Raw genomic sequence first — 12,900 nt, forward strand, 5'->3', positions numbered from 1 at the left:
GCCGCCTCGCCGCATTCCTGGGATAGCTGCGGAGGGCTCCGCACCTCGTGCTACGGATCACGCTGCCTGGGAGAACGGAGCAGCGAGAGCCCTGCCGGGCCCTGGCTCCGCTTGAGGCCTCTCTCGAGTTTCAGATGGCTTCCCTGGTGTCGCCTTTTCTTGCCCTTCTCAAGGGCTGCTGCCGCTGGGCCTGGAAGGCCCGCACAGGAGCCCTGGGACTGAGGCCGGAGCCATTGGCACAGCATGGACATGATCCGTCCTTGGGAGCTGCTGCATTCGGCACCACTGGCATCTCTCCTGCCCGCAGAGAGTGCTGGGTCTAAAGCCTACCTATTGGCAAGGCCACAAGGTGAGTGCAGCTGTAACTGCATTCACTGCAGTTAATCGTGGTGCTACCCAATACTCTGAAGTCCTGCCAGGTTCTCATGCAGCCTCCCTGGAGATGCACTGGAGGCTCAACTGGAAAATTGCTGTGCAAGTAATGGCTGGTTCTTCTCTTCCTCCCTAGAGATGATGACGATGATGATTATTATTACTATTATCATCCCTGTTACGTGTTGTGTTTCCGCTGGCTCGAGACCTGCTTATGGGCTTTGAAAGGAGGTCCCTCGCGTAGCTGTGACCCATATTGCTGCAGTGGCTGCTGCAGAGAGTCATTAATCACTCACCTCTTGGCACCTGTGTCTTTGCTACCTGGAAAAGAAACTGATGACGACTGTTTCTGCAGGGAGATTTCCCTGTTAGTGCTGTGAAAGAAAGCAGAAAGATTGGGCTGTTTGTGAGTATCTGGTTTAGTTGTTTTAAAGGAGAGAAATTGTTTTTATTTAAATCACTTTGTTGGAACTGCCTTCATTAAATACTACAGCTGAAATAGCTGGACCTAATTTTCACTCATGCTAAGGCCCCAGTGTTCTTGTACATACCTCTAAAACAGATCTCTGCTGAGGAAAAAAATAGCCCTTTTTCTCCCAGTGTCTGGTGAAGCCATTTGTATCTAAACTATGCAGTGCTATCAGCTTAGCAGCATCATTCTACAACTACTGTTGTAGCTATAAATTAGGTTAAAACATAATGTTAAAAGGAACCCTGGGCTCATTCTATAGCTAAGCCTGAATTAAAAATCACTGAAATGATACTTTGGGCTCTGTTAGAATTTTTTTTTCTGAGCAGCACTAAGACATCCAAGTACTTTTCTCTTTCCTCACATGAATCTTGCTTCATGTGACCAGAGTCTTTCCTTCAAAGCCAAGGGCACTGACGACAGAGCGGTAGGTTTTAAAGATAAGGCTTTGCTTTGTTACAGAGCTAAGAAACACTAGTTGGCTTTTCATTGTATGACGTCAAGGTTAAAGTTGTTTTCATACCCATGTCCATTCCCTACATAAATGTGCACAGAAATAAGGCTCTGTATTGCAGACCACAGCCATCAACTGCTCCTAGGCATTTTATTTTGCCCAGAGCCTGCAGGTTTGTAACGGTGCTGGGACCCCCTTGTTGTGCCAGGGCTCCTGCCAAGACCTGAGTGAACCAGGAGAGAGGGGAAAAATCCAGCTCGGATTCGAGGGGATGAGACCAGGTGTGTGCAGAGGAGGGAAGAAAGGAAAGAGCAAATAGCCCGATGCTTGCGTCAGCGATAAGGCTCTCAGGGATGCGGGCCCAGCTTGCAGGTCCGCTGCTCAAACACCTTGTGTTTGAACTACCACCTAAAGTAAATGGGAATAAAAGGGAAAAGGTTTTAAGCTTGCATCACTTCAATGTACCTTTTGGTTCTGCAGGCTCGATAAGCCAATGAGTGTATATACAGATAACATTTACCTGGAATATTTTCCCCCACTATCTGGCGGGAGTGTCTGGGCGCCGAGGAACCGGTTCCTGTAACTGGGCTGACTGGTGTAGCTGCCAGGACGCTGCGCTGGCCGCCGCCGCGGGCTGCAGCACGCAGGTCACTCTGGGCCTCTGCAGCCTTCACGTGCCTTTTATTAGGCATAACCGTTTGTATGCTTTGCTTGCAAAACGTTTGCTTTAATGCATTTATTTACTCTTGGGTTCCACCCACCCGGGAAAGAATGTCATTGATTTATAGACAGCTCATCAGCAAGAAATACAGTCAAATAACTTGTTTTTTTAATTTTTATGTAACTCTGAGGAATGGCTGTCATTAATTGCACCTTTGTGGTGATGTCTGGTTTTTTTTAATTGATTTTTTTGAAAAAAAATAGAATTTTAGTGCAAAATTCCTGTTAATCTTTAATCAGACTCATGCTGACCACGAGCCAAAGTTCATTGAGTGTCCCCTTTGTGAGACATGCAAGTTGTACAGAGCAATGATTAGGGAAAGGAAAAAAAAAAGGACTGCATTTTTGGCAAGGTCAGTGTGTCTGTGTAACAGGTTCAAGGAGCTCGGAAAGGAGGGTCCGAGGCAAGATCCTGCTGGAAGGAGAGAGGTATTTGAACATGTCTACATATTTTCTTTGGTGCTGGAGTTGTGTCCAGCAGACTGACCAGTCAGCCTGTGCTCAAGTCCTTCGTTCAGATGCAGGGACTGGTTCCCTGGGTGGCCCCTGTTCGCCAATTCTCCAGGCCAGGGAATGCGGCAGGTGTTTCCTAGCCTCCAAGGAAAGGGATTTGCTCACAACAAACCTGTAACTTGGGACAAACCTGCTCTGCTCTGCACTGTTCAGCATCAGGCACCTGGGCCTCTCTTCAACAGGACAAGATGGGATGGGGGGACACAAACCCCTCACGTTCTCTTCCCGGCTTTTCCCTGGGCCAGGGAGCTCCAGCTGAAGGCTGGACTTGCCCACAAGCCCCTTGCAACGTCACACAGACACAGCAAAAACAAACCCCGCTCTGCACACCGCTCTGTACAAACCCCACTATGCACAAGTGGGATCTGTGTCAGTTGGAGCTCACCAAGTGACCCTGTGTGCAGACAGCGCGACCAAGAGGGCACCGGCGCTGCGGGGGGCGAGCGGCAGCCACGGCGCTCGGCCTCCGAGGAGGTTTGGGGCAGGTTTGCTCCTCGAGCACACGTGCAGCAAGGCCTGCACCTGCCGGGCATCTTTCTCAGGACCTTTCTGAGCTCCTAAGACCAAATGCAGTAACATAAAATGCCAGGCAATAAATCCACTTGGATTAGATTAAGAACCTGGGACGTAGGTTGTCCAATGCACTCAGTAACCTAAATTTAAACTTCAGAATAGACCATGTTTTCTCTATTTGTTGTACAGGATGTCTGAGGTGTCTGTTACACAGGGATGGCCCAGTTTTTCTCTTCTCTAAAGGAAAAGCTCAGCGCAGATCCTGAAGACAAGGCTGTCATCAGTGCAAGAGCCTTGACTGTGTAATTTAGCCTTGTGCAGTTGGAAAATTGATGCAATATTCACTTTTGAGAAATCCCAGCTGAACTATGGGACGACCGGGACTAAACATCACAGAGCTCCTGCCAGGAGCTTAAGCAAAGACTTGCGAGCATCTGATCCTGGAAAATAGCTCTTTGTTTTTGTGGGTGTGAGGAATAAGAGGGCTCAGTTTCTGGCTTGCGGTCGCTAAAATGATCATTTACCTCATGCCTCAGAAAGAAGTTGTGTTTGGAAAGCTGCCTGTCCCCACTCATTCCTTATTTCACTCCAGGTAATGTACAAGTTTTTCGTAATATTCTCTAAGTGTTGTAAAGGCAAAAAATAGAGCTGTAAGAACTTCAAGCCTCATTGGGATTTCACATTAAACAATGGACTAAGTTCCAAATGACACAAAATTGCCCCTTCTGGCAGCACGGACCGATACTGTGTTTTGATGGGGATAAGCTGAATTCATCTTGCAAAATACAACCTTGGATCCTGCTCTCAAGGAACCACAACTGCATTGAAACCATGTCATTAAATTGTTTTATTTGTTATAAATAAAAACAATAAATATTTCATAACTTATGAGAGCTATGGCTTCCTAAAAAATATAAATTAATACTCTCAAAAGTATCTCAAGTTCTCTCAAATTCTGGCTTATATACTTACAGATAAAATATACAATTTTTTTTTTGATAACTGACTTTGCAGTCTACATTTGTACAATTAATGCTTGATTAACAAGACCCTGCTCGAGAGATTGCAGCAGTCTTTAAAACAGAAACACCAAAGATGCAACAAATAATTTACTACTATTTATTTTGTGAAGGGCAGTTCTCCAAGGAAGCGTCTCCATCCTGAGCCAGCAGCTGAGTTTTGGCTACTGCTCTGGATAGTCAGGAGAGAGCTGAAGGGCCTCTGCAAAGCTTTCCTCAAGGTCATCAAGGTCCTTGGTGGTTTCCAAATCACTGTCACAAGCAGCAGAGTTTAAAGTCGCATCAAATGTGGGTGAAGTTCCTGGGCCACCTTCAGGTTTCGCAGCGGAGTGAGTGTCTGTCCCAGCACCCAGCATTTCAGCAATGTCTGGTGAAAACCCCCCCTTGCTCTGCCGCTCCTTTGACCCTTCGAAATTCACGGGTGACTCGCACTTGGTGGGTCCCATCCATAACAAATCCGTGTTCCTAAGGAATTCCTCGCTTCGTGGAGCCTTCCTCCGCCTTGCGCCCGGGGCCCTGAGCTCCTCCACGGCCTCGAGGGTGCCCAGGTGGCCGGGCCCGCTGCCCAGGTCCACCTTGAGCATGTCCAGCAGGTAACGCATCTTCCTCTGGGAGGGAGAGACCCGGGCTGGGCTCGCGGGGCCCTTCCACGAGCGCCCACCCCGGCCCCTTCGGTGCCTGCGCCCGACTCACACGTGGCTACAGCTCAGCGGCCCGTACACGGCTCATTTACCAAGATGCTCCCTGCCAAACATTCCTGCTGTCCTTACCCACAAACAGACCAGTAAATTCCCCTTACCAAAAAAAAAAAAAAAAGTATCACTGAAGTCCCATGTGGAGAGCGAGACTATTACCAAGGCAGCACCTACCTCATCCAGATGGTGCTTATTTTCTTGTATGTGATACTCAAACAATTCTTCCAGAACTCTAAAAATAAACAACTAAACCTTAGGCAAGACATTTTAAGAAGAGGAAGAAAACAATAGCACATTTACATTATGTAAACAACACTTTTAAAATTTTCATTTCTTAGCTGAATGGGACTATTAAGATGATTCTAATTATCTTCTGCCACAGAGAGTGTCACCTTGAGCCGTTTCCTCCCGTTTCCATGTGTGCAGAAGCAGGCTCAGTTCTGGGCAGCACACAGGTCCCATGGTGTGATTTATAGCAAAGCTCTCTGCGTTTTGGTCACATATCAGAAAGAGTAGCTAAGGAGCACTAATCAAATACAGGATTTGTATAATAACTAGTAATTAAAAATATGACTTAATAACCAGTGAACCCTTATTTGGAATAGTATATAATTCTTACACCCGTGTTGGAGGAGTCTGAATTCATACTGGAAAAGGGCAGACATGATACAGAGATACGGAGATATGCATGTCATGGTAGACAGCAGGTAACTAAGGTAGAGCAGGTGTTTTTTATGTAAAGAAGGAAAGGAAAGGAAATAAAATAAGGGTGAGGGTAATGGTGTATTTAAATACTTTTAATAAGCAATGAAAAGACTACAAAATGAGTAATAACTTCCCATTCTTATAGATTCCATTTGTACTTGACAGAGCATCACAAATTTGAAAACAAGCATATCCTACCTGTTAGAAAAGAGCCCAAACTTAAGAATTTCTTTTGTTACATCTTCGATGAAAGTCAGATATAAAAGCTCCTCTTCTCTGCAGGGAGAAAAGAAAAGTGTATATAAAGTGTTAAACTTATTACAAATAGAGACACCTGTCACACAGTACAATAGGAACGATCACCTTTAATGAAAATGCTATTAAGGAGATTTTACAGTTTTTGGCATCAGGTGCTAATTGTCATAACGTTAATGCTAATCACTACAATGAGGCACTCTCCAAAATATTTGAGTTTTTATATTTTTATATATATCTTATATATATTATGATATAAATTGTTCACAGTAGGACAACTCTATTTTAGATTGCGAACAGGAATTTACTCTGCAGTCCTCATTTAGTGTTTCAATTGTCTCATCCACATTGAGCCCAGTTTTCTAGTTTATTATTGCTGCAACCTAGCAGAAATAAGGGCTTAAATATACTTACTCAGACTGGAATTTCCTCGCTGCTGAAGGCTGCTTGGAATACATGGGTGTTGATCTAATCAGAAAAGCAGACGGTAAGAAAGAGCAAAATGCAGTGTTGTCAACACGTGCACATTACCCTGCATCTCTCTCACTCCTGGAGCCACCCTATGCCATTTGCCCACCTCACCTCTTGCAGGAAAAACACACTGGAAAACAAAACCCCTCAAATCCAGGAGTGAACTCCACTGCTTACCTTCAAGCCTGAAAAACTGTGGGTCAGGAGAATTTTAACACCCTCCAGGAGCTGTGCTGTGTAACTGCTGGTAAGACCTCAGTGTCACTCCAAAAGCTATCCCAAAATCTCTTATCCATAAAGAGTGCTTTTATTTACACAGTATTTATTCAGATTAGGCTCCCTATGTATGTATGAGCTCCTTATAAACAATTAAGTATAGGAAGATGACTGCAACTTAAAATGCTACTATTTCCTTTTCACAGTAATACCTTTAAAGTAATTTCTCGAAACCCTTTTCTACAACGGAAATACTGAGCCACTGAACTTATTTTTAAAAAAATATTTCCACGGGACGTAAGCATGATTACAAAAATAAGATCTTTATGTAAATCAAAGAACTGAACTGTGGAAGAATAAATAAATGAATGGAAGCTTGACATGATCTTATTTATGCAGCTCTGGCTCTAACAAGTCTTGCTTGGTAGTATTTTTCCCGTTATGAAACAGGTAAATTGCAGATAAAAAAAAAACACAAAACAAAACAACCTGAAATCCCTTCCCTTTTCTATCTTTAGTATTATACAGACAATGAAGTGATGCAACTGAACTATTCAGTTACTGTAGTATTAGCAGGATGAATCAAAATCCATTATTTTTCTTTCATTCAGGAGTTATGAGAAGAATTAGAAAAAAGGGCATGCCAGTCCAGGACTTAAACATAGAACTAGGTAAGAAATACAGAGTTTGTGAGCTCAGATACGTGTTTAGCACTAACAGCTGTGTTAACTCTGACAAAAGTTAAGTTAACTCTGCCCAGGGAGGTTGTGGAGTCTCCTACTCTGGAGGTCTTCAAAACCCGCCTGGATGCCACCCTGTGCCACATGCTGTAGGTGTGCCTGCTTGAGCAGGAAGGTTGGACTAGATGATCTGTAGAGGTCCCTTCCAACCTTAAATATTCTGTGAATCTGTGAAAAGGGAATATTCACACATTTCAGACCTCTTTTTCTAAGCTTCACAGTGGAACTTCATCAGAAGAAAACTGTAAATTTTGAAGGTGTGAGACCATTAACCTAAACAGAGGGAGTCCTGTGAGAGGAGACTGCCAGAGAGAAATGGCCAGGATGGGTGATAGGCCCAAGAATGAGCTGTATGGAAAGCAACATGGAAGGTTTCACATGTTTCTTTCTACTGTAAATCAGGTACCTTGGGAAGGAGTTCTGAAAAGCAGATTTTCTCTCGAACTTATCCAAAACACGTCTTTTATCTTCAGCCTACAACAGAGATAAGATATATTTTAGCAGTGGAAATACACAGCAGATTTTACAATCAAAATTAATCTAAAAAAGGTGTGTGATTGAGCAATTCTACAAATCTTGCATCTTTTTTTGGAAAACTAAGACACTTGGCAGCAGAGGGCCATCAGCATTGAAAAGCATCTCCAATTTCAAGCAGGGGCGATGGGAACGTGGGAAGATTTCTCCCCAAGAAGATTTTTCTGAAGGCCAGAGGGGGTCCCGTCACAAGCAAGAACAAAATCCAGCGTGCAGAAACAGGAACGACCCCTCCAAAGCACTTCTCCCGAGTCAGGGGGAAGGTAAAGCTGCCCACTATATACACTTTAAATGCTAATACCCTGAAAAGGCCAATAAGGCTCCACAACTTACTGTTGTTGCTCTTATAACAGCCAAAGTCAAATGTGACAATTCTGAAATGCAAAGTTCTTCGTGGAACTGGAGTGAAGCCTCCTGACTAATCATTTAACTTTCAGTGAGGTCAGCTGCAGATCAATTCAGGTGCAGCCCCTGTTCTATTCTCAGCAAAACTATAAACACATACTATCTATCACTCCTCAAAAAAATAGAACTACTACTTGCCTTATTACGCCAAAGACACGACTAGTCTGAACTCGTGGCCCTTCTTCACAAAGAAAGTCTCTAGTTGTTCAAGTCATTCTCTTACATATGGCAGGACTCTTCATTAAGGACGTACTGTCTGTACACTGGCTAACTTCTGGTTAACCTAACTCCTGACTGAACTCTTGCATGCAAGGATGAGCATGAACCAAGTCAAAATATATTGAGATTTGAAGAAAGATTTGATTTCACACTTTTTTGCATGCTTCCCTCCCAAAGACGATGGCATTCTGCTTCAACTCTGAAGTCTAATGGCAAAACATGAAATTCCCAGCTTGATCAGGGTTGTATTACCTGCACTGCGATCTTCTGGTGATCAGTCATAGCTTTTCTCTCCGACGCTTTGTCTGCAGAGGGAAAGCTACAAAATTTTGAGATGTGTTAGGTCTCTAAGCAGCTCAGTTACAAAATATGTAGGGTGAGAATTTCAGCACCATGATGGGAATTCAAATGGGAATTCACTGCCCATAATTTAAAATGGGCTCCCAGTTGCCCAGTTGGGCAGTTTAAAAGATTTCAGCCAGACCTCCACTCACATATTAAAAGTTATACTTAATTTTGAGCCATGACACTAGTCACTCCTTTCCACACTAGAAACTTCAGGAAGAAACTTCCTCCACTAAGATCTCCGAGTCTTTGAAAACTGGGACCTGTAGGTGGTTGAGCAAGCAAAAGAATGTTATTCTTGATTTGATTTTTTTTTAAATGATGGATTTGAGGAGAAAATTTGGGAGTACTTTCCTATTCATACACAATGTCCTAATGCCCTAAGAATTAAGGTATTCTGTTTTTCTCCAATAACAGTATTGAGTAGATTTTTTTTCTGTTCATCACAATGCACAGACAGATTCCCTTTTTTCTCTTTCTCTTTTCATATTTCTTTTTGCACAAGAGAATAGCTTCAGTTAGAGTATAACCAATCTGCCTTATATTTTAAGTGCTAACTAATCTCTTAGGTCTGAGCTACCTGCTGTGGCCACAATGGGTCTAGAATCAAGATGTCCTGCATTGTGCAAGGACAAAAAGAGAATTAGGGGAAGCAGGCAGCAAGGACACAAGACAGACCTCTTTATGAAGGAGCCTCAGGGAAAACAAAACAAACCTAAAAATGTTTAATTCACCAACTTCCATATGAAAGAAGGATGGAATTTTTGTATAAAGACTTCATATAGCATGGCTCTTAACGAATATAAATTAATAAAAAGTCAGTGAAGAGATAACATTCAAGATTAAACACAGAAAGGGATCTCTGCATGAGATATTAGGTAATGAATTGGAGAGCATAAAACTACAAGGGCAATGCAAGTTAGATTTTAAGGCTAACAGTAAGGTAACTATTCAGAAGACAGAAAGCCCAACCACAAACCAGGGAGAGCAGAGCTAAAGAAAAGCAAAGAATGGCTCTCCAATGGATGCAGGATCCCACAGGTTGGTTTTAGTGTAACAAAGTATATACAAGTTGTAAACTTGTTTAGATGAAAGTAGTGGAGTTATGTAAATTATATTAGTTATATTCTGGAATACTTTATAAACTCAGAATATTCTATCTGGTTTTATACCTATGCAAATAAGAGTAAAATTTGTTGCTTTTATGCAGATTCTGTTATGGTAACAGATAAATTCCACAACTGCAAAACAAAGATTGAACCTCTGTACCTGATTACGTCAGTCTGTGTTTCAGCATCCACCTGCTGCTTATAGCGACCTTTCCTTCTCCTCCGAGCAGGGCTGTAATACCTGTACTGTGACAGGAAGGATTTAGCATCTGATATTAAGGTGCGTGGAGTGAAAGGTTTTCGACTATCAGTAAAGAAGTCAGAGTGCCTGTCTAGGAGATCCCTGCTGTATACCTTGCATTTAGTTTCTTGATGCTGCCGGGAATGACTGAGGCCAACAAAGCTATCAGTAGAGCAACTACACGAGAGTCCAGAGGTTTTCCTTCGTGGACTTGAGGTCCCGACACTTGAGTCGGAGGTGTTAGATGTGTTTCCAGAATATTTTCCGGAATATTTTAGAGGACTGGAGTGAACCAAGTGCTGCTTGTCGGGAGGCAGCAGAGCTCTAGGCCAGGGATGCGCCCGTGGAGCAGAGGGGAAGAGGAGGTCGGTGTCTTCTGCTTCTAAGGAACTCTAGAAAAAAAATAAAACAAGATTTAATTGTTCTGCAAGTAATTGCACTTAAGTTGGTGCTCAAACCTATTACTGTTACCAGCTCAGAGGTGTTCTCTATGAAAAGATTCCCTGTTGTTTGTAATGTCAAATGGTTTCAGAGCAGCTCCAGTGCTAGCAGATTTTAACATCTAATCACTGGAAATAAAAGGATAGTAAGAAAATGGTTTGCTTCAGTACCAAAATATGGGTGCCTTGTTATAAAATACTGATGGCTGCATCAAAATGGGAGTGTCAATCATTTCTGTCCAAAGGCTCTATAGAATTTTTTTTTTAAGTCAGGGAAGTAATAAATCAATGCATTGAGGCAGATTATCTCGCTCGGGTATGCTCTGTGTGTGTGCTGCCCATGCAAGTAAGGTGAGAGACATGACCCACAATCGTCCTGCTCAGAGGTTCATACTGTGAAATGTGAAATTGGTGCCTCTCTCCCAGGTATCGCTCGGCAGTTTTTCCTGTGGGATGCACATTCCATAAGAAGCAGTGCTCTCTGATGGACCTTAGGCCAGTATGAGCAGGGCTGCAACGTGCTGTGGGACACAGAATAAGAAATCTCCACCTAGCTGCTCACTGTCAGTATGACCCTCTTCACCTTCTGAGGTGGGAGATGGACATCTTTGATAGGACAGCACAAATCCAGGAGTACATACATGTCTCATAATTCCTTGTGGAGCAGGATCTAGATTATCCTGACTGCCATGAGAAAACAAACCACCCTAATTTATTCCAGCAGAGCCAGCCACGTTCCTCTGCTATTCTCCTGTTTCTCAACCCAGCAGGTACTTGGGCCCAACTTCTGACATGACCAAAGGCAACAGGGCAGGCACGTCGCTTACTGCAGTTAAGAGGACACAAACCAAATGCTGAGTTTACAGGCAGACTGTATTAGATTCCACGAGATGCTGCAGAAGAGGTATTGCTGCACCTGCTTCCAAACTATTCAACAGAAAACAGTTCAAAAATATACTTCAGTTCTCACAAGAAAATCCATATTCAATAACAGTATAACTTCCAAGCAAACAGCGAAAAGGCCACTGCTTGACAACCCAACAGAGACACCACAGTAGCAGGTCACAGTGCTACTGCAGTGAAGTGCAGGCCGTGTACAGTTCAGACTCAAACTGTGGTTACCCAGCCCACCCCTCACCAAAAAGCAGCAAAATCTCTGTCTATTCTCTATGCAGGTTTAAGTCCAGGGGTAAAAGCTCAAGAATGCTTAAATGCAGCTTCCTGTAACAGTGTGTGATGCGCTTGGCACAGTCCCTGGGGACTAACACCAACCCAGCAAAGCTTGCTGACGTGGAGGACAAAATCAAACAAAATGGGAAACGTTACAGCTCACATACACATACTTTTAAAAGTCTTGAGTAAAATGAAATTTAGTATAATGCACCAGGCTTGAGAGGGGTTTCTAAGGAGAAAGCCACATATACCAGTGAGCAGTGGTGACCATGACCATAACAGCCCTCTGGAAGGCCAGCACTAATTCTCCAACAAGTTCAGTTTTAGTGGGTCTGTGTCTAATAAGGAAGGTTGCACTGATACTAGACATAAAAACAGTTGGTAGCCTAAAAAGTTGAAAACTAATTCTCTTACTAAAAAAGAAAAACTACTTTAGAAGCACCAGGCTGTTTGTTTCTGTTCTCTTTAAAAAACCTTAATGACTAAAAAAACAGCATTATTCCTGAGCTGCATCATTGTGCCACTGTGCACAATGTACAATAGCAATGTACAATACTTGTGCCACTGTGCACAAGTAAAATAGCAACAGTTAAATCTAAGGTACATTTGAAAGGGTTTTTTTTTCTTTTAATGAGAAGGAATAGATAAATAGAAAGAGATTTTATATCTGTCCTAAAAGAATTTTACAAAACTTGCAAATTAAAAGCATAAATATTTAGACAGTGAACGTGTGCGGGTAAATGTGGTTACCTTGTGCCTGCGAATGATTTAGAAACATCCTGTTAATTGTTGCACATTCTTTTTCTACATCCCTTGAGGCAAACTGATCTTAGGATAGCACCAGTTACTGACAACTCTACTCATCAATAAGAGCAGCATTTGGTATTTTGTGATTTTCAGGGACAGCCGTAGTGCAGAGTCAGAAAGTGAAAGCAGAAGCCTAATAACAGCAAATGTTTGTACAAGTTGACGTATCTTATCCTTATATACAGCTACTTATTGCAATACAAGTTCTGCTACATACAACTATACGATGGAGAAGCGAGGCCTGGCGCTGTCTGCACCCGCGCCGCGTCGCAGAGGGGCTCCGCGAGACGGTGTCCGCAGCGGGGCCCTGCAAGAGCGAGCACAGAAGCTGTGACCTGCTGCAGGACCCGCGGGCACCGGGCACCTATGGGGCAGGCCGAAATCCCTGCCTCCTACGGGGCAGGCCGAAATCCCTGCCTTCCTACGGGGCAGGCCGAAATCCCTGCCTTCCTACGGGGCAGGCCGAAATCCCTGCCTTCCTACGG

The 12,900-nt window shown here is 43.4% G+C and overlaps 1 protein-coding gene across 1 annotated transcript in view; it reads right to left on the reverse strand.

Annotated features, from left to right (window-relative positions):
* Positions 1-3,957: 3,957 nt before the first annotated feature.
* The window catches only part of SPATA7 (spermatogenesis associated 7), a 38,734-nt gene continuing 29,791 nt past the window's right edge, over positions 3,958-12,900 (reverse strand). Inside the window, exons 6-12 of the mRNA XM_026044690.1 lie at positions 9,915-10,387; positions 8,553-8,619; positions 7,549-7,616; positions 6,130-6,183; positions 5,659-5,736; positions 4,930-4,987; positions 3,958-4,668 (exon numbers count right to left, since the gene is read on the reverse strand). Coding sequence (XP_025900475.1) covers positions 4,225-4,668; positions 4,930-4,987; positions 5,659-5,736; positions 6,130-6,183; positions 7,549-7,616; positions 8,553-8,619; positions 9,915-10,387 — 1,242 coding nt within the window. The 3' untranslated portion in view covers positions 3,958-4,224. The remainder of the gene's footprint in view (positions 4,669-4,929; positions 4,988-5,658; positions 5,737-6,129; positions 6,184-7,548; positions 7,617-8,552; positions 8,620-9,914; positions 10,388-12,900) is intronic.

Source organism: Nothoprocta perdicaria, unplaced genomic scaffold, assembly GCF_003342845.1.
Source record: "Nothoprocta perdicaria isolate Ctin4 unplaced genomic scaffold, notPer1 scaffold_379, whole genome shotgun sequence".
Classification (NCBI taxonomy): domain Eukaryota; kingdom Metazoa; phylum Chordata; class Aves; order Tinamiformes; family Tinamidae; genus Nothoprocta; species Nothoprocta perdicaria.